The following is a 22,484-nucleotide window of genomic DNA, read 5'->3' as shown; positions in this document are numbered from 1 at the left end:
CAGCTTGTTAAGATTCACACGGATGACAACCCGGCTAATCTGTTGACAAAGAGTTTGCCTCCGGAGCAATTTGCTCATTGCAGACACTTGATGGGCATTGGATGAGGCCAGTTTCAGCCTTGATATGGCCTTGTATATTATCATGTACATGTTGATTTTTCTTTTCCTTCATTTAAGGGCACTTTGCCTTTAAGTGGGAGGTTGTTGGGGTAAAGGCGTTATGCCCACCCTTATACTGTGTACAAGCCCATAAGTTATAGTACATAGTACACTTAGTACTTTTAATGTACTAAGTGCACTATGTGTACTAGTGCAATATACATGTGTGATAGGGGAGTCACACACTCATGCCTCATGAGTTGACTTATCCCCACAACTCTCTCTCTCTCTCTCTCCCTTGTGTTTCTCTGTGTATGTCTCCTACATGACCTAACCCTCCTTCTCCCATCAGTCAGACACAATTTTTATGTTCTGATATGCTTACTGAATCCATCTTTGAGTGCCAACATACTTTTTAGACCCCAGTGAATATGCTCTACATGCCTGGATGATCAAAACTGGTCACTGTTCATCAGATAAGAGAGTGCATAGAGGTACATGTTGAGCATACCATATGGTGACCACTTGTGAGACTTGCGATAATGACCCATGCTAGTAACCACCCAACCATGTCCTTTTATAGCCCCTGGCCCTCGGCCCCTAGCCCTTTCACATTAGGATGCCCACCTAGCATGCATGGCCAGACCCTATCTGGGGACTCTTGTCCTCACATTACCCCCCCCCCCCCCCCCCCTTGGAGAAATGTTTTCGTCCTCGAAAACAAAGGTAGGAAAGTACTTCTTAAGCACAGAGACATTCTCCCAAGTGGAACATGCAGAGTTGCCTAATGGGTATTGGGCAGAGGCAGTGGCTACGGCAGTTCATCTTATTAATCGGTCTCCTAGCAGAGTTTTAGAAAAGGAAGCTGTGGCAGAGATGGTATGGTCGGTCAAGCTGCCTTCATACAAGCATCTCAGAGTCTAAGTCAAGAACCTGCTCTGATACCACTTGTGAGGGCCACACCCTAGTGCTGCCAAACTATTCATAGGTGTCCCTCCCACTTGGGTCCGAGATTCCCTAGGAGTCACACTCCCTAGCGACAAATTTGATCAATCTTTTTCATCAAGAAGGTTTTGTCAACAAGGTACGATAAATTTCACATTTGTGTACTTCAAGACACACTTAAAGAAAGTCCAAGTCGCCACCAACAAAAAAATGTGTTGGTAGGCATAAGAGTCAAGAGTCGGGCAGCCGAGCCAATAAATGAGCACGGCATCAGTCCCAATGCTTCAAGTCACTCTGTGGGTCTGTGTGTGTGTGTGCGCGCGCGTCTGTGTGTGTATGTAAGTGCAGCGCGGCCCCCCCTCCCTCTGTGGGACTGCGTGTGTGTGTGTGCGTCTGTGTGTGTGTAAGTGGTACAAGTACATTTACTGGAAACACTCCTGTACCTGCAAGTACACCTTCTGGAAAGTCGGAAACCCTGCTGTACCTGCAGTACCTGCTGAAAACCCTGTACCTGCAAGTACACATGCTGAAACCCTACTGTACCTGCAAGTACATCTGCTGGAAACTCTCCTGTACCTACAAGTATTCCGAAACTCTACTGTACCTGCAAGTACACCTGCTGGAAACCCTACTGTACCTGCATTACTGGCTGGAAACTCTATTGTACCTGTAGTACCTGCTGAAAACTCTACTGTGCCTGCAAGTACACTTATTGGAAACCCTACTGTACCTGCAAAACTTGCTGAAACCCTACTGTACCTGCAGTACCTCCTGGAAACCCTACTGTACCTGCTGTACTTACAGTAGTACCTGCTGCACCAGATGTACTAGTTGTGAACCGACTCTGCGTGTAAATGTTTAGTACCTACTATTGGAAACCGCGTACTAGTACCGATTTGTGTACTTGCACCTGTTCATGTGCATGTACCTGTTTGTGTACTTGCATGTGTTCATGTGCATGTGCCTGTTTGTATACTTGCACCAGGGAATCTTGAGCCATGGTCTCTGCGGGGGTGTGTGCCATGCTCTAGTACGAGAGCACCTGTTTGTGCGTGGTGTCAGAATGACAGTTTCGCGTTCACTACCCTCTCCAGGTGTATGAGACTGGAGACCAGGCTACTTTGACTCATTTGACGAGTCCGGCATCGACAATCTACTCCAACACGTATTGCATTGAATTATGTGGCTGGCACGTCCTTGGAACTTTGTGCATATTAAATACTGCAATAATATACTTTAGTATTGGGGGCTCGGCCCGTTCGCGGCCTCAATGATAGTGTACCATGTAGTGCTTGTCTTTTGCATATTATCTTGTGCAATGATGTATCTTTCAGTTGGTTGATGCATTGTGGCTATTATATTTTAAGTGTTGACGTATTGTTCACGAGACGGTGCCCACACCTAGCTGGTGTAGCTACATGTGACCTCCTAATCACAGTAGGCAATATTGGGTAATCCCAATAGCTTGGAATGGACGGAAGAATGGAGCTAAGCCCTAGGCTAGTCCCCGACAGTAGCACCAAATATGTCAAGAGCTTACCTTAGCCTTTGCCAAATCATGTGTCGTTGAGTCTTGCCTTTCGATCCCCAATGCAACTCCCCGATATGGGTGCACTAGCTTGTCTGTCGCATCCTCACTCCGTTGCTACACCAGAATACTCTTTGCTAAGGGAGTGAAGGAAAAGCTCTTTTTGCCTAGATGGAGGCAAATAGAGATTGGCCTTCGAGGCAGTGGTTCTCTCACAAGAGGTGAGGGAAGAAGAAGAAGCTAATGCAAGAGGGAAACATACAAATAAACTTATCTAACATGCATCCATTAAGCACGCAAGATTCAATAGCATACATGCGAGCAAGAATAGAGAAGGGAAGAGCTCACAAGTATTCTATTGCAAGGGAATGAATGTGTATTGCTTAGTGTCAAAATTGACTTATATACAAGTGACAAGTTTTTACACTGGGCTAGCGAAACTTAAAAATGGTCCAATCACTATTTACTAGTCTTAAGCAAGTCAGTACACGAAGTCCTTAAATTTTTTCTATTTGACATTAAGGTCAAGGTAAGACTACTTTATAGCCGTCTTACAAAAGATAAGTGCCCATTCGAGCGAGTAAGGTCAAGGTAAGACTACTTTATAGCCGTCTTACAAAAGATAAGTGCCCATTCGAGCGAGTAAGATGGTGCATTGTCTTATGGGAGGCCAAGTAGATGAAACCATGCTAACCTACGAAGTGGTTAGCAGCTCTCCTTCACAATCTCATGCCCCACCTTAGTCCCCACACCCACACCTACCATCATCTTTGCCAACATCCATTTCCATCATGACCTTGACCACATCGTAACCCCTCTGGACACCCACACTTATTTCCACGGAGAGATATAGTGTGGTGTGCAATTTGCCGCTGAAATCATACAAGTACGGAGTGTTGTGTTCATTACAAGTGCCACCGGAAGCTCATTGTTGGTACCAAGAAAACCCAACAAGATGGCTGCCAACAAGCACAAAGCTCAAGCTTCAACTTCGAAGCAAGCAGTAAAAGAGCTGGAGGCACAAGCCCTTAAACATGCCAATGAACCAAAACCAGAGGTCAAAAGAACAAGACCTTGAAGAGCACGCGTAAATGTAGAGCACGGTCAATCGTCAAGGACAACGATGTGATAACCATTGAAAGTGGTCCGGACGAGAGCTCCGAAGTTGCCTCCCGTACAGAGACAGCAAGCAATCTTCCGCACAGACCTGCTCTTCCCAAGGAAAAGAAGCCCCATAGATTACAAACACCTTCTGACGAAACTCAAGGAGTACCCCTTGTTTCCACCATCACGTCCCAACTCTCCTGCATCATCCATGACTCCACCCATGCCATATCACATGCTCCTCAGTAAGTGATGGCACACTATGAGGCAGTAGTTAGCCGAGTACATGCACCCAATGGACTCTCAGTTGATATATGTAATGCTATTGGGATTAAGCAGGGCTGTCCACTTTCACCTACACTCTCAGGTCTATACATTGATCATATTGCAGCCTTTGTGGACAGTTTCGGAGGCAGAGGCTCACCATTGGCCTAGACACTATTGCCCACCATATTGCTATATGCAGACGACATTGTCTTGATCTCAGATTCAGCGGAGGGTTTGCAGAAACACTTGGATGCATTGGATAGATCTTGCAGGGAGAGGCATTTTACGGTCAATTTGGGAAAAACTAAGGTTATGTTCTTCATCACATCTTATGTGATCACGTGACAATTATCTTTTTTATATAGAGAGGGCCCAGTGGAGGTTGTGCAGAAATATGTATTACCTTGGAGTCACTTTTACGGGTCCCAAGTTTTGCATGATCACAGTTGCCACGGACCGACTAGCAGGGGACGTGCCTCTCTAGGCCGTTCGGAGAGACTGTTTTTAGGCACATTTCCAAGAGACCAGTACTAAGTGTTGGTTCTTTGACATTTTTGTATGACCATTAGCTATGTATGGTGCAGCCTTTTGGGCCAGGCCTATGGAAGAGAACATAGAGAGGCTACAGGTGATGATGTTGTCATGCATGATCAGGATTAAGCCATTAGTACCACTGTACCACATGACATTACACAGGCAGAGTTTAGGGTCGCCTCACTGGTTACAAATGCCCTCTTTCAGACCATCACATTCAGCATTTATACACTCGACAGGGACCAAGGAGAGAAGCCTACAACTTGGGAATTTACCTTTTGTAAGAATAGAGCTACAGTGATATAGCTTGCCAAGGTGGTGTTGGTTCCCTTTGGTGGGTTCACTATTTTGGCAGGTAGATGCTTGAAGTCGAGGATATGATGGCAATGAGATTAGTGAGGAGGGTAGTACTTGATGAAGCTCAGACGACACAAGGATGTAGAACTGAGGCAGCATGCTGAGAGACAGGCCTAACCTCCGCAGGACACCTCTCAGAGAGCCATCACAGAATTTTTTGCGGTAGAGGCATTCACATTAAAGTCTACCACCCATACCATTGCCTCTACTCTGATATCAGAGCCCAACAGCCATACTTGCGCTTCAGCTCCGCACCCCAAAGGAGTTCTTAGTGAGCAAGCTCAATCTATCCTACAAGCCAGACACCCTCGATCCAGAGCACCACCGGCCTCCATCCGACAGAGGCAGATTCCAGGAGATTCTCTACCATATGACATGCTTCCATCACAGTGGCCTGACATTCCCTCCACCATCAGATCAGTTCTAGCCTTTTGGGTATTATCATTAGCTGATCATGGCATATCTCACTCTACACAAGATCATCTTCTGATTACATGCACATACACTAGTGTTAGATGTTTTGTTTTTACCTTTTCTTTTACTTTTCCATGGCTCGGTGTATCCATGGTACCATTGTATCACTTTTGGTCTCATAGACCCTCGGGGTCTGTCATAGACGTTGATATTAATTTCTTTCTTTCTTTGTTTCTCTCTTTGAGTCCTCATCACAACCTCATGACAGCTAGCTACATCTAGGCACAAAACTCCAGTTCTATAGAGAGCAATTCCGAGTATCTCCACAAGCTTTTTTTTTTGGTGAAACCAGTGTCTAATTAATCACTCAAGGTATAGTACAAGCATAGCTGCCCTTAATAAAGGACAAGCTAAAAACAATGGAAAAACACATCTAATTGCCTAGTAGTGATCTCCCCCAAGGCGTAAGAGTACTGGAGAGATTCACGCTAAGAGCGTCTGAAGTAGGCATAGGTATCAACTGACCGGTCGGTAAAGACTCTCTGATTACTATCATGCCATGGGCAGGATCAAAAGGACCCCTCTTAAGTCCTCCATTTTTTGTGCCCCACCATGCGACCACAGCAATCACCTCCCAAACTCATGTGGACCAGAGAGAGCAGAGACTCACAGCCAAGCCTGTGACCCTCTGGCACCACGCACCTGGGGAGTTACCAGAGAGTCAATGTCCCCGTCCCCAAAGACCTTCACCCGCCAGCTGCAGATTCAGGACATCCTCAGACACCATAGAGATGTACCACCATAGGAGGTGGACATTGCTTCACTATACACCCCTCGGGAGGAGGAGGACATCTGATGAGCTTTAACACTCTTCACTGTCTACACGGGTCCACATAGTATGTGGGCTGGTTTCACTTTGGTAGATGTTTCTGACATTGTGTTATTCATGGACCATATGTACTCATTCTTGGTCTCATAGACCCTTTGCATCTTTCATAGATGTTAAACATAATATATTTTTCTTTCTTTCTTTATCTTACACACACATGTGCACATACATGCACAAATGCTTGATTTGTTACTTCTTGTCTTTCAATATAACAATCTTTTACAGTAGTGCTGTAACATTAGTAGCAGTGAGAGTAAAGAACAGCACTGCAGGCATTTTGTTGATCACTTTTTAGTATTGCCATTGCAGCACCATAGTGATACTATGTTTTCATTGGGTGAAGCAAGCCGTTGTACGGAAGAAGGATAATGAACTTCTTCGATTGTATCCGCCTGGGCGCATCTTTCATGTGGTGTATAAGCAGCCTGGTGTATATCATCATGTACCTTTGCGGGTTCGGGTCATGGACTCTGCAAAGGATTGCTTCAACAGAATTGTGTTGTCTGCCTCTGCCGCAACTCGAGATCACTCGGTTCTGCACCTTGTTCACCATCTAAAGGCAAGACCCTCTACCCATCACATATTTTGAAAGATTGCAAGTGGAGAAATCTGAAAGAGGCCAGAATGACACCCCTTTTTCACTAAATAACAATGCAGTTTTGTGTGGCTTCTGCCGGCAGACATACAGGGCAGCTGAGGGAGCGGAATGCCTTGGAGTTGTACTCAATCTAAATTGCAATGGATCCAAAATTCCCACCTCAGAACACAAAAAGACTTCTTATTCATTCTGCTCTCAAATAACATATCCACCTTAAGCAGCTTACACATAGTGTTCCCCTGCCAGAAAATCTACAACAGGTGACGCAATCCTGCACAGGGATTATCGAGCCCATCAACCACCCTGCCCAACATCTAAAAAAACAGCAATAAAATTAATGCACCTTGAATATCCGGTTTTCATTTATTTACAAAGAACGCACCCTGGTTTCTGTGTGAAAGGCATTGTTTCTTTTTATCATATTTGCAGATGGGGAAAAAAATGTAAGTCTGGTAACTATTTTCACATAATTATACCAGATTGTAAGTTATCAAAACTTATAGCTCTTCTGGTTATTATTTTGAAGTTGATGATATCAACACCTTTGTGAATTTGTCGAAAATTCGGATGGATTTGAATTGCTGAAAAAAGGAGGACTTTAAGGAGGTTGTCTAGGAGGCTGCCAAATTCGTATAAAGCAAGCTTTGATGGCGACACTAGTGGTACCAGTGCCGACACCATTAGCTTTCACATAGGTACCAGAGAACTTGGGAGAGAAAGGACTCGTGATACACTAATGATGAACTGTAGTGAGCATGACCTTAATTTGAAGCACCACTGACACCATTGTGACTAAACTCCATAAAAAAGCATTTAGATATGGATTCGGATACTTGAAAAAAGAAAGGAGATTTTGATGATGACGGTTCAATATCCTGGGCAAGAAGAAGATAACGATGATCACAATTTTGATGAGGTAAGGTTCCATGTCTTGGGAAAGAACTTTGTGGTGGTGGTGGTGGTAATTGTAGGAAAAGCATTTGCTCAATGCGCCACACTCGTGTTGTTATTGTGGGTGATGAATGTGCAGCACCTATTTTGTAAGGTTCCCTATTGCCTCCGCTATTATATTCTATTGATAATTGTAGGAAAAGCATTTGCTCGATGCTCCACACTCGTGTTGTTATTGCGGGTGATGGATGTGCTCTATTTTGTACGGTTCTCCATTGCTTTGTTATTCTGTTATATCCGAAGGTAGATTTGGTGAGATGGCCCAACTTGCAAATAAAGTAGCCACTCATATCCATCATCCTCCACTGTGGTGGAAAGTTGGATGTAATAAATTACACTCTAAAAGTTAAAAAGTCTTGATTCATATGAGTTGTGGAAAATTGCAGCAAAGGGGTTGATACAAAGTCCGGTCTTACTCTGGATCCAACAGATTCACTATAGACCATATCATTGGAATATACTCTTGCTTGGTGTGGAGGCAAAGGAACGCAGATACGCTATGTGCCATCGCCACCAGTGTCATTGGTTTGGTGATGATCCTATTTAGCATACTACCAAGGCTTCTAAAACATGGCAAGTTCTTAAAAACTAGTATGAGACAAGGAATCAGACAAGGATTTAAAACCTTGAGAATCAGCAATAGCAACCAAAAAAGGCATTTTTGAAGGAGTAGTAGAGCAATTCATATCATGAATAAAGAATCTGTAAGATTAGATAGTAGATCACTAAGATCAGTGAAGAATTGGCACGCATCAGATGATGATAGTGGGGATCACGAAGATCAGTGAAGAACTTGTATGAAAGTACATCATACTGTTATCCTCAAAGTATGATGGTTTGATAATCTCACTGAACATAGATGTGGTGCTTGTCTCTTATTTTTTAGGAATTTGACGGAATGCTAGTGAGGCGCAGATATGTTTAAAATCCAGAGATGGTAGTGATGTATTCTTTGCAAATGCAAAGCAAGGCAAAGAGAAGGGCTCCAGTAATCCCTAACGTTTCTAAGAAGAAGAAAAAAAGTGTTTCTACTGTGACGAGCTTGGTCACGTGATCAAATCATGTAAAGGAAGCGGATGAGAAGAATGGCACTTTGAAGGAGTCTCAAAACAGATGAGAAGAATGGCAATCGAAGAAATCTATGCAAAGACAAAACGTTCCTCAGCATCTAATGGTTCCAGATCATCCCTGAAGCCTATGAGGGAGTCCATCCTGTTAGTGATCAGAAACTATGCCATATGCCTAGTCATGGGATCAAGTACTAGTGATACTAAGAAGTTTTCTGATGTCTCCTTCATGTGTCAGATGTCAAGAAGAATCTACTGTGATTTAAGGTTGCCTTCGATAAGGTTGGTGCAATCATCACAAATACCAGCGGTAATGTCGTAGGGAGAGAAAACCGGCACACGAACTTGTATGAGAGCTGTCAGCTTTTACAGCCCAAGCGGATGTCGGGATAAGCAAGCTATGGTATGAAAGGAGCTTTATAGTCTTAAAGAGATGCAAAGGACTAGGATTGTGGCACATCTACTAGTATTTTCGAAGATGTTCAATATGTATGAAGCTTGTATGATGGAAAAGCAATACCGGCATGCATTTCCATCAATGACTTTAGTAGGAAAATGTGGGTGTATTCTCTTTGAGATAAGTATTGAGATAAGGCTAAAGCTTTTGAACATTCAAAATACCGCATAGCTTGGTAGAGAGTGAGACAAGAAAGGGGTTGAAGAAGTTTCGAATAGATCAAGGAGGAGAATTTACATCAAGTGAATTTACACTTGCTCATACTCCGCAACAAAATGGTGTTGCAAAGAGCAAGAATTTCATAGTTGTGGAGATGGTGCAGAGTATGCTCAGAGCAAAGGAAAAGGAATGCATGATTATTTTTAGACCGAGAAAGTTAACATTGTAGTGCATATCCTTAACATGATTTACACAAAGGCAGTGAAGGGCATGACACCTCAAGAAGATTATTCTGGTAAGAACTATGGAGAAGGGGTTGGCCGTGTATCTATATAGGGCTGTATACATAGGGCGGACATGACATGATTGCCTTACATAGGTCTATGGTCATAGTTGATGCCAGTATAGGTCTACGGTCATAGTCAATGCCACTGTCCACGATGGCATTGACTCATAAAGATGTACTCATAACTCCATAGCAGATACTCTACCTCCCACGGTCATCCGAGCTTATCTTGGGCTCCGTTTGAGTCCCAGAATGTCAAGTTAGGGTGTTCAAAGGTAAAGTCTACCTACTCCATGTGTGGACTGTTCCGAGATAATAGTCCAGTGTAGCATGTAGCCTATTTGGCACTGTGCCAAATCTAATCCAATATTTGTTTAAACCTTCTGGCCTCCTAGGCCACCATACGAGGAGGTCGAGCGCTCGAGCTACCCAACCATGGCTACTCCTCATAATCGGGGCCATACAAACTGTTGAGATATCGAGCTCATCTAGTGAGGCGGTGGACACTGATGACCCGCCTGGGGGATAGGCCCCACACTTACACCACTAGCATGGTTGGTGAGATCATGGGTGATATACGGCCAATGGGATGAGAGGCTGTGTGACAGCCATTCTAGAGACTGGCATAGTTATAGCGCCAGCTCATTTAGTTGGGTTCACACTATAGAGAACCCTAGTATGTATTTGGTTGAGTACCTTTTCATATAGTGTGTACTCTTATCTTTGTATATGGTGTGTTGAGTGTTGTGTGAAGAAGAAGAAGATTTTCAGCCTCTCACCTTGTGTGTTCTCTTTTAGGGTTTTGTGAGTGTGTGTGTGCTTGCAAGAGCTGAAGCTCTCTTCTCCCCTGCATCTTTTCATGGTATCAGAGCCTGGTTCATGCTAAGGGCTGAGCTGCAAGCAAGAGAAGCATAGGAAGCGGTACAAGGATAAGAGCTTCAACTACTCTTCCCTATTTGTGTTGGCGACTACACCCTTGTCGGGAGAGCACTAAGGGAGGCACCAATAAACGATCTCTGATTGAGGAGCTTTCTTCGTGGGAGTAAAGCTATAGGGCAACTACATTGTCCTATCGGATCGAATTTTTTGGGCCGAAAACGCGTTTCGGGCACGTTAAAACCTCCGTTTTTTGGAAAGCAGGCGATTTCGAGCATTGCGGGTAAGTCATCGATTCTCTGTAGAACTCTGTTTTAAGAACTGCAGGAAGACAGATTGGTTGTGCAAACATTGTGTGCTGCAAAGGAGGTCAACAGTTGCCATTGGGTGTATGTATGCACATTGAGGTCACTGGTTGTTGGGACATTTGTGTGTAGTACAGTATCGCTGCAAAAAATAAAGGAGTTTGTGCAGAACAAACCAGAGTGCTGTTTCTGGTAAATTTGTGTGTCTGGCAAGATGTCAAATAATGGCATAAACGAGATTGTTGTTGAGAAGCTTGATAAGAACAACTTCCATGCTTGGAGGTTCAGGTTGACAAATTTCCTAATGGAAAGGGTTATGGGACTACATAAAAAGTGAGCATGAAGAGGCACCGGATATCAATCCGACTGCTGCAGATGTGAAAGACTTCAAGGATTGGAACCAAGGAGCCAAAAAAGTTATGTATTGGCTCTCTATCAGTATACAGGACACCATGATTGGGTACATACAGGATGCCAAGTCCCCCAAGGAGGCATGGGACACCTTGGTAAAACTCTATGAAACGAATACCAAGGCACGAAAGATACAGTTGAAGAATGAACTTCATATTGTGGAGAAAAAGAGTATGTCTATGAATGACTATGCATTGAAGATCAAGGGTATTGTGGAATCCCTTGCATCTATTGGCGTTTCAGTAGATGATGATGATAAGGTGGAAGTCTGTCTACGTGGTCTCGGGCCACAATACAAGGCGTTCAAGACGTCTATTCAGACTCAGAAAAACATTCTCAATTTCACAGATTTGGTGTCTATGTTGATTATAGAAGAGAAGAGCTTGGATGAAGACCAACAGTCTTCACAAAACAAAAACAGTTCAGAGCAACATGCCTTCTACACAAGTTCAGGAAGAGGACGAGATAGAGGAGGCCTTGGACACGGCCAAGGAGGTGGCCGAACAGGTAATCAGAATTATGGCCAGCAGGAGCAACAACAACAGTCCCAGAATTCACAACAACAACAACACGTAGGTGGAAGAGACCAATTCAGAGACGGGGAGTCAAAGAGGTCGTGGAAATTGGCAAAGGCAGTATAATGATACACGTGGATGCTTTTATTACGGTAAGCCTGGACATGTGCAGGCAAATTGTTATAAGAAGCAGGCTGACATGCAAAATGGAAAATTGCAGCAAAACAACTATGTATCCTCGAGCAAAAACAATGAGGATAGTGAAAGGTTGTTTGTTATGCAGCCTGTCGTTAATGCCATGTCTGAAAATATTGAAGCAGCACATAAAGATGATGTATGGTATGTTGATTCAGGTGCTTCGAACCACATGACAAGTCATGGGGAGTGGTTCAAGGAGATAAAAAACCTTGAAAGACCAGGTTTTGTGGAAACAGGGAATGACACTGCTCATCCAATTACCCATGTTAGAGATGTACCATTGTCTATGCAGGATGGCAAAGTGAAGTACCTTGCAGATGTACTTCATGTTCCGAACATAACAAAGAATCTGGTTTCAGTTGGCCAGATGATTGAGCAAGGTTTGCAGGTTCGGTTTAACCCTGATGGTTGTTATGTTGAAGACTTTAAAGACAAGTGCAGGTTGGTTGCAAAAGGCAACAGAGTGGACAAAATGTTTACATTGAATGTAAACATGCCTGAAGTGAGTGCTGCGATGTTTGCGAATGGTTCAGGAATTGTTGCAGACACAGACATTTGGCATAAAAGAATTAGACATGTGAATGTGCAAAGAATGAAGTCTATGCAGACTAAAGGAATTGTGACAGGGTTGTCAAAGTGTAAAGTTGAAGGTATGCAGAAAATATGTGAAGCATGCCAATTTGGAAAGCAAACAAAGCATGTATTTTCACATGATAGAAATGTGATGTGCATTGGGTCGTACGAAGACCATGTCTATGGGAGACTGCAGGTATTATGTGACATTTATTGATGACCACACGGAAAGCGTGGGTATACTTCATGAAGGAGAAGGGTGAGGTGTGCACTCATTTTCAGAATTTCAGAGTTATGGTTGAAAAGCAAACAAGAAAATATGTAAAGTGCCTAAGAGGTCAGATGGAGAGGGAGAGTACTTCTCCAATGAGTTCTCTGAATTTTTGAAGAAGAATGGTATTCGGAGACAGTTTACATGCAGATACACTCTGCAGCAAAATGGAGTTGCTGAGCGAAAAAACAAGCACATTGCTAAGATTGCGCGAGCATTTGATGGGAGAGAAGAATATGCCGCATAGCTATTGGGCTGAGGCTGTTTTTACAGCAGTTTACATCATGAAAAGGACTCCAACTACAGCTATACATGATGTAACTCCAGAGGAGAGGTTTACTGGCAAAAAACTTGATTTGTCTCACCTGAAAGTCTTTGGATGCATTGCATATGTGCATTTGCCAGATGAGCTGAGAACTAAGCTGGATCCAATAGCTAAAAAATGTGTGTTTATTGGGTATTCCCTTGAGCAAAAGGGATACAAGTGTTATAACCGTGTTACACGTGAGTTGAGGTAAGCAAGGATGTTGTTTTTGATGAGATGAGCAGCTAGTATGCTGCTGAAAAAGAAGTTGTTGGGGCTGTGTGAGTGGAAATGTGGTTGCACAGAATGCAAGTCAACAATCGCAGTCTTTGAGTGGACCAGGAGAGTCCTCATCTAGTGATCCAGTTGATAGACCATGGAGTGGCAGGCTGCGTCATAATACCAGTCCTGCAAATGTGATTAGTACATCACATAAAGGCAAAGAGAAAGTAGTTGAACCCCTTAGTCTCTCTGACATTTCTGCAGGGCATTCTCATGTTGATGGAGAGTCTAGTGGCTCAGAGATGAGCCTTGATGAGGATCTTGGGATACCAGCTATGAGAACACCTAGTATAAAGAAGGCTATGGAAGCCATGAATGCAAAGCTGCAAAGATTTGGGAGAGTGAAGAATCCTATGCAGAGGTTTACCTATGATGGTTATGTGGCACATCACTATGCATACATGGCAAAAGTTGTACAGGTTGTAGAGTCCACATGCATTGATGAGGTTGTTGGAAATGTGTGTTGGAAGAAAGCTATGGGTGAGGAGATGGATGCACTATATGGAAATAAGACTTGGGATTTAGTGCAATTGCCTGAAAGCAAGAAAGCCATTGGATGCAAGTGGGTGTACAAAGTAAAACATAACAGTGATGGAAGCATAAGCAGATATAAGGCTAGATTGGTAGCCAAAGGATATGCGCAGACATATGGCATTGATTATGAGGGAACTTTCAGCCCAGTTGCCAAGATGGCAACAGTGAGAATTGTGATAGCAGTGGCTGCGTCAAAGCAATGGTCTTTACATCAGATGGATGTAAAGAATGCATTCTTGCATGGGAATTTACAAGAAGAGGTGTATATGTTACAGCCACTTGGTTATGAGGATGTGAGTCACCCCAAGCATGTTTGCAAGTTGAAGGCTTAAAACAAGCACCAAGAGCATGGTCTGACAAGATTTCTGAATATCTTCTCACTATTGGCTTTCATGTAGCCAATGCAGATCTCTCGCTGTATGTGAGACACAGTGATAGAGGGGTTGTGCTTGTTGTCATCTATGTAGAGGGGTTGTGCTTGTTGTCATCTATGTAGATGACCTGATCATTACGGAGGACCATGATACAGAGATCTTTGATGTAAAGATCTTGCTTAGACAGAAGTTTGAGATGAAGGATCTGAGGGAGCTTAGATATTTCTTGGGTATTGAGGTGATTAGGTCACCACATGGTATTCGATTACTGCAGAGAAAGACAATATGGCTTGGACATGTTGTCCAAGTATGGTATGCAGGCTGTAAGCCTATCTCAGTGCCATTGGATCAGAATGGCAAGTTGAGTGCAAATTCAGGAGAGATTTTGGAGGATCCTACTATGTATAGGCGCATAGTAGGAAGCTTGATCTACATGACGATCACCAGGCCATATTTGAGCTATGCTGTTGGGTTGGTGAGTCAATTTATGCAGGTTCCTAGGAAGCCGCATTTGGATGCATTGAGATGCATACTGAGGTATGTGAGGTCTACTTTGCATTGTGGACTATTTTATGAAACTGGGACAGAGATATGTGTACATGGGTACACAAATGCTGATTGGATTGGAAGATCTACTAGTGGCTTCATGTTTTCTTTGGGGAGTGTTGCTGTGACTTGGAGCAGCAAAAGAAGCAGCCTACGGTTGCTCTATCCAGTACAAAGGCCGAGTACAGAGGTGCTGCTATGGCAGCATGTGAGGTAGCTTGGTTAAGAAAGCTACTTGAAGATTTGGGTCTATCAGTGGATAGATAAGTTGTCATTTTTTGTGACAACATTAGCAGTATACAGCTGGCCAGGAACCCAGTTTTTTATGCTCGCACGAAGCATATATAGATCCACTACCATTTTGTCAGAGAGAAGGTTTTAGCAGGAGACATTAGCCTTGTTTATGTCAGCACTCACACAGGATTAGGTCACTGACATCTTCACCAAAGAATTGGGTACGGAGAAGCTTCGCAGATTCAGAGCTTCGCTTGGTGTACATGAGATGGAGTTGAGCTCGAGGGAGAGTGTTGAGATATTGAGCTCATCTAGTGAGGCGGTGTGGACACTGATGACCCGCCTGGGGGATAGGCCCCACACTTACATCACTGGCATGGTTGGTGAGATCATGGGTGATATACAGCCAGTGGGATGACAGCCTGTGTGACGGCCATTCTAGAGACTGGCATAGTTATAGAGCCAGCTCATTTAGTTGGGTTCACACTATAGAGAACCCTAGTATGTATTTGGTTGAGTACCTTTTCATATAGTGTGTATTTGGTTGAGTACCTTTTCATATAGTGTGTACTCTTATCTTTGTATATGGTGTGTTAAGTGTTGTGTGAAGAAGAAGAAGATTTTTAGCCTCTCACCTTGTGTGTTCTCTTTTAGGGTTTTGTGAGTGTGTGTGCTTACAAGAGCTCAAGCTCTCTTCTCCCCTGCATCTTTTCACAAACTTGAGCTAGTTGTGGTGCCTGGATAATATAATATGAGGATGGAGCATTGATATCCAACACTCCCCCTCAATGCCCTCAATGTTCCACTCGAAGGTGAACTACCTCCGTGATCCGATGCCGAGTTGATGAAGATGCTGCACCATGTAATCCCTGCTAAGAGCCTTTGTGAAGGTGGCTGCACAATTCTCTCTCGATGGACATTATATTATGTTAACCTCCCTGAACATGATGAGCTCATGCACAAAGTGATAATGAATCTCAATGTGTTTCTCGTGCGAGCATAAAACACAGGATTTTGAGCAATGGCCATGTAACTCTGGTTCACATTACATTATTCTAAGATGCTTCTACACCACTCCCATATCCTGTAGAATCCTCCTCCGCCACAATGCCTCAAATGATGCAAAGATGGCTGTCCAAAGAAAGAACTCTGAGAGTTAGCACCATAAGCATGCTGCATGTTCGGAAACTCTCCAAAAGATGGAGCCTGTGGGAAGGCACCACTATGACCCTGAGGAAGGTTCTTAGAACGCACCTTCTTCTTCTTCTTTTCAGGCTCTATACGGGATCTCATAAATTCAGCAAACTTCTCACTTTGTGTGAGCTGCATAAACACATCCATAACACCAGCCAAACGATTTTTAAACGGAGCATCATCTTCCTCTTTACCAAGCACATCTCCTGGCTGTGTTACATCCTCATAATGCTCATCATCTGCGGCCTGTTCTCCTGCAAGAATATCCTCAGATGCATTTCTCTCAAGAGAGGTCTCTTGCTCTTCCTCTTCATGATAAAAGTACTCATCTTCTGTATCAGACATGTTGCTGAATTATTTTTTTTCAGCGATGACTTTCCTCGAGTCAACCACGAGCTCACCCCCTTAAGAAAGTTGATGATTGGTCCCGAGGACAGAACCTTGAAACCGGCCTCTGGTAGAAACCAAAGTGCGGTAGACTAGCAGTCACCCTTCCACTTGTAGTCCAGATATAAAAACAAATGTGATTGGAGCTAGAGTGCCCCAAATCTGAAAAGAGAACGACACCTGTTGGCCCCAAAGCTTGGCGCCCCTTTCGGTATTTCTTTATTCAATTTCAAAAAGATGTAAAGCTGAGTACAACAAAACCAGCCAGGAGAGTACACCTGTATGTCCAATCTGGCAGCCCACAATACCTCTTAGCACAGAGGATACACACACAGATCTGTGTCCCACAAAAGCAACACTCTGTGTTCCCCTCTGATCAACCAAGACTATTCAGCAGGGAAGCCTTGAGCACACATCTGGCATATCCCATGTACATGGTTCCACAACTCAGCACATACATACATTCACTGTCCAATCTCTGTTTCCACCCTTTCAATCTGCCATACCCCTCCTCTCACAAGGGGCCAGATAGCACAACTCTGCAGCAGACATAAGCCAATGGAAAGAAAGATAGATGGACTAGTTCAGAGCTTACCAAAATCAGCTCGTGAATCTGCACCGGAGGAAGTGACTGTACCCGTCTGTACTTGCAGTCGCTTGTTTCAACAACTTTGCTTCACACGTGTGCACTTGACTGTACAAATCTGCATGTGCAACACGTGTGTACCTATCTGTACCTTCCTCCTTGCAGCCGCCTCAATGCTGTACCTGCAGCTCTCTGATGATGCGCCGACTGTACCAAGTGAGGCGCCGCCTGCAGCTGTACAACACTGTACGGCTCTATCTGTACCAGTTGTACAGAACTGCAGCAGTGCACCCTGCACGTGTGTGTACCTGCTGGACAGTTCTGCGCCTGCAACTGTCTGGACAGTACTGCAGCAGTACAAGCTGCACGTGTGTGTACCTGCTGGACTGGTCTGCGCCTGCAACAGTACCTACAGGTCTGTACCTGCTCCACAACCGCCGCCTAGGCCTGCAGCAGTACTTGCTATCGTACAGCTCTGTACGGGCAGTTTCCACAGTGTTGTACGGCTTGTTTTCACACACAGTAATCAGCAGTTCTTCTCTCACACAGCAGCAAAAACGTATGCAGTCCACCAGCTTCTCTCCCACGCCTGAGAACTTGCACGACTCTCCAAAAGCAAGAGAGAGAGAGGGATGAGAGAGGCGTGTAACTCCAAAAGTGGAGTTGCCCCCTCTCCAAACTTATCCTAGGGCCCCAACTTTAATAAACATTAAAGTTCCCTAGGGGCCACTAAGGCCTAGGGGCAACCATAAATAAAACATTAAAAACATTAATGTTTTGGTCCCCCTTCACATCTGAAGTGTCCACACATCATTCTCATTTGTCCGGGCACCCCAAATGTGAATCTTTTAATATTTTTGCTCAGCAACCACCATGCCCACACTTGTGCTGTTCCATTTTCACAAGGTCATGACAAGTGGGATCCATCTTTGTAGCTTTCATCTGCAAGTCACGAAACTTCTCGAGGTAGACCTCATAAGTGAGGTGCTACAAGGTCATGGTCAAAGCGGAAAACCGGGCAACAACATCATAATCATCCTCTTTCTTGAGGAATTCTTTCTTGAAAACGTCTTCGAATTGTGCCCAAGTCGTTGGCTTAGGGTTGAGTTCCTTCCACCAAAGTAAAGCTTTGCCGGACAGGAAAGCTGCTGCTAACTGAATCTTCTTTCCATCATCATATGGATGAAACTGAAAGTGAACTTGCCACTTGTGTAGCCACGTGTCCACGATCTCCTTGGTGCGCTGCTTTTGCTCGCCCCCGAACGGTTCCGAAGTAATGTTGGGCCTAAAGCAGAGGCCAAGGTATCCATTCCCGAGAAAGTAGAGAGGGTAGTGGTTAATAGAGCGATGGAGTTCTGCAAAGCTTGCATCTGGGCTACGATTTGTGCCTGACGTTCCATCGAAGAAGCTTCGAGAGCTACTTTGAACTCTTGGAAATCTGATTTTGACACAAAATCGTCAAAAAGATCAGCATCGGTGCCTTCCGTAGCCGGCAAGCCTTCGCATTCCACAAGAGGCTCCAACTCCGATTCTTGGATCGACATCGTGAAGACGATACGTGGAGAGAAAATTCAATCTTTGCACACAAAAAGTGCGAGTGAACTTAAGAGCTTGAGAGCTTGAAAACTTGAGAACTTGAGAGATGTGTGGCAAGAAGCCCACTTGAGGGGGTTTATAAAGGTTTTCCAAAAAAAACTAAAAGCCCCCAAAAGCTATGCTTGGCTTTTTCTTTGCTTTTGTGTTTTTTTTTCTTGAATATATATATATATATATATTCTATTGTCTTAAAAAAAATAAAACACCTTGGAAACCTTGGAGGAGTTTTTAAACCTTAAAAAAAATTTAAAACTCAAAAAAAAAAACGAAAGCTCTAAAAACGACGTAAGCTTTTCCTAGCTTTTTTTTTTTTTGTCTTCCCCCCTGGATTCACCCGCCGGCATCCTGGCTGCCGTCGCTGGATGCGCTGTCGTCGCCTGCGTCATCCTCTCATAGGCCTGGCCATAAGCCACGTGGCCTGGGCTGGCTACGCAGGCCTGGTCTGGGCGCTGCCCGGCTAGCTACGTTGCCTGGCCTGGCTGGGGTACCTGCCCGCCTAGCGTAAGCGCTGCCAGGGCTAGCTGCGCACGCTTGGCCGCATGCCTGGCAGGCCTGGCCGCCTAGCGTAGGCGCTGCTGCGCTGCCTGGGCTGGCTACGCATCTGCCTACACAGCCGTGGGCGCCCCCAGCAGGACCTCTTTCAACCCCTTGGGCGGCTGTCAACCGTGCCCAACTCGACTAGTATGCACACCCGCCAGCAACACGTCAACCAGCACTTATGTCGCTCTCTCTCTCTTACGTGTTCAACGAAAAGCAAACATGTTTTTTTTTCTTTTTTCTCTCTCTATAGTACATGCGACTGCACAAACGATTCAGGCCTCTTCTTCATGCAACGCAATCAACCCTTCCATCTACCATCTCCCCATCAACATGGGTGTCTTTGATGAAGAAAAACACATACTATTCTGAAATCTGCAGTATGCACAAAAAAAACAGCAAGCTTTTTAACACATACCTTTCTTCGACCTCTTTTTCTCTACCTATCGACTTGCTCGTTCACGAGGTATGCTCTGATACCACTGTCAAATCCCCACGGATCCCCTCGTGATCGATCTTGGTTCGAAACTCGAATCCTGCAAACAAACGAACAAACAAACAACAAAGGGGGTGCAGGCCTGACTCACCTCCCAACCATGACAGCCGTGGGCGAGCCCACAGTCTTGGTTGTCCCCACCGAGCCACGAGCTGAGCTAACTAGGATGACGTACCGACCAATCTCCTCCTCGCGACGTCCCATACCGCCACGAAGCTACCCTCGTGGGCCTCGAGACTGCTGCCGGCCCCTCGACTGCACAAAGCAGGTGCACGTCTGCACTAGATCCAGGCTCCAAGACCATAGAGCTCTCACAAACTCACGAGACTCTCTATATTACAATAACTAACCTTGGCTACCCTTTTATAGGCTCTTGGCCGGTCATCGGGCGTCCACACTTGGCCGCCCGCCCGTCCATACTTGGGTGCCCGCTCGTTAGTATTTCCCTAACTCAGCTCGTCAATCAGCCTGCCTAGTTCCAAGCTTCCCCAAGCCTCGAAACTAGTCTTGCATCCGTATAGCACACGGTAGATACACACTGTGCACATGACAAGTTCTTGACAGGAATGATAGTGATATGATTGTGGCATCTGGTACATTATGCCATGGGTTATACAAGTTAGACAAATATGTCAAAGTTGCTTATGTTGCACATGCAATGATTGCCACATCTGCTATGCCCAATGCAGAGCTTTGGCATGCACATTTTGGGCATGTTAACTTTGAAAGTTTGATGCTTTTACATAGGCATCAGATGGTTTCATACATGCCACCCTTAGAGACACCGCCTAAACATGTATGTGAGGGTGGCCATGTGAACAAGTGGTAAGTGTGGTTTCTAAACCTTGGTTTATTTTATACAAGTTTGCAAGCTATGATGGTTTTGCACACCCGTTTAATAGGGGGTGGACACTTCATTTAAATAAAGGCAAGTCCAGCCAGCCAAAAGGCTTGTTAAGGGGCATCTTCATCTTCTCTCTTGTGATGGTGGATGAGTGTGTTTGGGCACCCTTATATGGGTTCCCAATACCCAAAGGGGCAAGTGGGGCCATGTGTGTGGGCTGGCTGCTGCTCATACCCTGCCAAACAGTACGGCTGCTGGTGATACTGCTGTGCCTAGATGTACCCACACCATCTCCTTGCCGGCTGCTGGTCTGTACACCCTGCTGCTGTTCCTTACAGTACCACCGTACCGCTGACATCATCACTGCCAGATGCTGCCCCTGTGCATTCACCCTCTGTGTGTGTGTGTGTGTGTGTGTGTGAGAGAGAGAGAGAGAGAGAGAGAGAGAGAGATTGATTTTACAATCCATCATGTCACCTTTTCCACTGACATGGTTTTGCTGATCATTTCCTAACACAACAGGATTCTTCATTGACTAGCTGCCTTTTCATGGCCTTACACCTCCTTTTCCACTCAATCTGGGTGCTTCCGGAACTTTCTGGCACTGCTTTTTGCACCCTGCAACTGACCTAGCTAGCAACGATGGGTTTACACATCCTATATCTACAAAGGTTGATTGTCCTCGTTCATACTTTATTCTGTCACTTTTATTGGGAAAGGAACTTCCTGGGCATTTCGGACCACTCCCTGTGCTTTTTGCACCATGCTGGCAACCTGGTCCTAGACACACCGTTGTTCCCCCAATTCTTGGGCTTTGTCTTTATCCTTGGTACATCTCAAATCTCCATAATAGAGCCCAATGAACACATCATCAAACACTAGACCACACCAGAAACATTATCGTGACTCTTATAGCATATGATACCAAAGATCAATAGAAACTTTATCACCGGCTACTGGGTTGCACTGGACAGGGGACTCAAGATGGCCAGCAATGCAACATGGGCTATTAAGAGCATGCACGACATTGTAGCAGGACAAGTATGGTAAGCCCCCCACTAAAAGCTACAGACAATTTACTATAAGCTGATTCTAGCTTCTTTTGGATGCCATTCACGCATGAATGGATGTGGCGTTGACAAAAAACACGGATATACATGGCTTGGAAAGATCAAAATCTCCCTTCTAACGGCTAGTCAACTGCACTGCACTCTTTCTCTGTCCTGTTTTGTCGATCTTATCAGCCTAAACCTAAGGGTAAAAGGGCATGAACTTAAGCAATAGAGTCTGAAACTTCATTCCCCAAAAAAACAAAAAAAAACCCAAAAAAACCCAAAAAAAACCCCAAAAAAAAAAAAGAGGAAAAAAGAATAAGGTAAGGGCATTGCAAAGCAGATGGTCGATAAGAAGTTTTCTGTTAAAAAAAACGGAAGTTGTTTGTAAGAAAACCTGGAAGTGGGTTGGTGCTGGAGATGCTGGAGCCAGAATTAGGAGTGCAGGACTCGCACTTGATCATACAGAGAGAGGTCGCTCTATTGCTGATGATGGTATTGTTATTGCTACTGCTGCTGCAGATGAGATTTCCATTGGCATTCAAAGACCCAAGACGCAGGGAAGACGATGGGAGGGCCATGTTGATAGCAGCCATGATCCTTTGTTTTGATCGCTTGTCACCATTTCATTATCCATATGTATTGGGGCCTTCACACTTGGGAGGAAGACGATGGGAGGGCCATGTTGATAGCAGCCATGATCCTTTGTTTTGA

General features: G+C 44.6%; 1 protein-coding gene and 1 long non-coding RNA gene across 4 annotated transcripts in view; one reads left to right on the top strand and one right to left on the bottom strand.

The window, feature by feature from the left end:
• Positions 1-7,347, top strand: part of LOC147619919 (uncharacterized) — a 14,290-nt gene extending 6,943 nt beyond the window's left edge. For both annotated transcript variants that reach the window (XR_015270102.1, XM_086825779.1), the window contains exons 2-3: positions 6,447-6,696; positions 6,818-7,347. Coding sequence is in view for 1 of the 2 variants with exons in the window: in XM_086825779.1 (XP_086681905.1) it covers positions 6,447-6,696; positions 6,818-6,952 (385 nt within the window). In the remaining variant the exon portion in view is untranslated. The remainder of the gene's footprint in view (positions 1-6,446; positions 6,697-6,817) is intronic.
• LOC147619918 (uncharacterized) lies at positions 6,777-22,484 on the bottom strand. 2 transcript variants are annotated; one of them, XR_015270104.1, is made up of 2 exons: positions 22,168-22,484; positions 6,777-7,006 (listed from the first exon to the last, which is right to left on the bottom strand). It is a non-coding gene; the product is annotated as an uncharacterized LOC147619918 (long non-coding RNA). The 2 variants fall into 2 exon arrangements; XR_015270103.1 differs by lacking the exon at positions 6,777-7,006 and adding an exon at positions 21,672-22,011 and having other exon boundaries at positions 22,168-22,456.

The sequence above is a fragment of the Cibotium barometz genome, chromosome 32 (assembly GCF_041138505.1).
Source record: "Cibotium barometz isolate CiBa-2024 chromosome 32, ASM4113850v1, whole genome shotgun sequence".
NCBI classification, from domain to species: Eukaryota; Viridiplantae; Streptophyta; class Polypodiopsida; order Cyatheales; family Cibotiaceae; genus Cibotium; species Cibotium barometz.
This window is presented reverse-complemented; position numbering and strand designations above follow the sequence as displayed.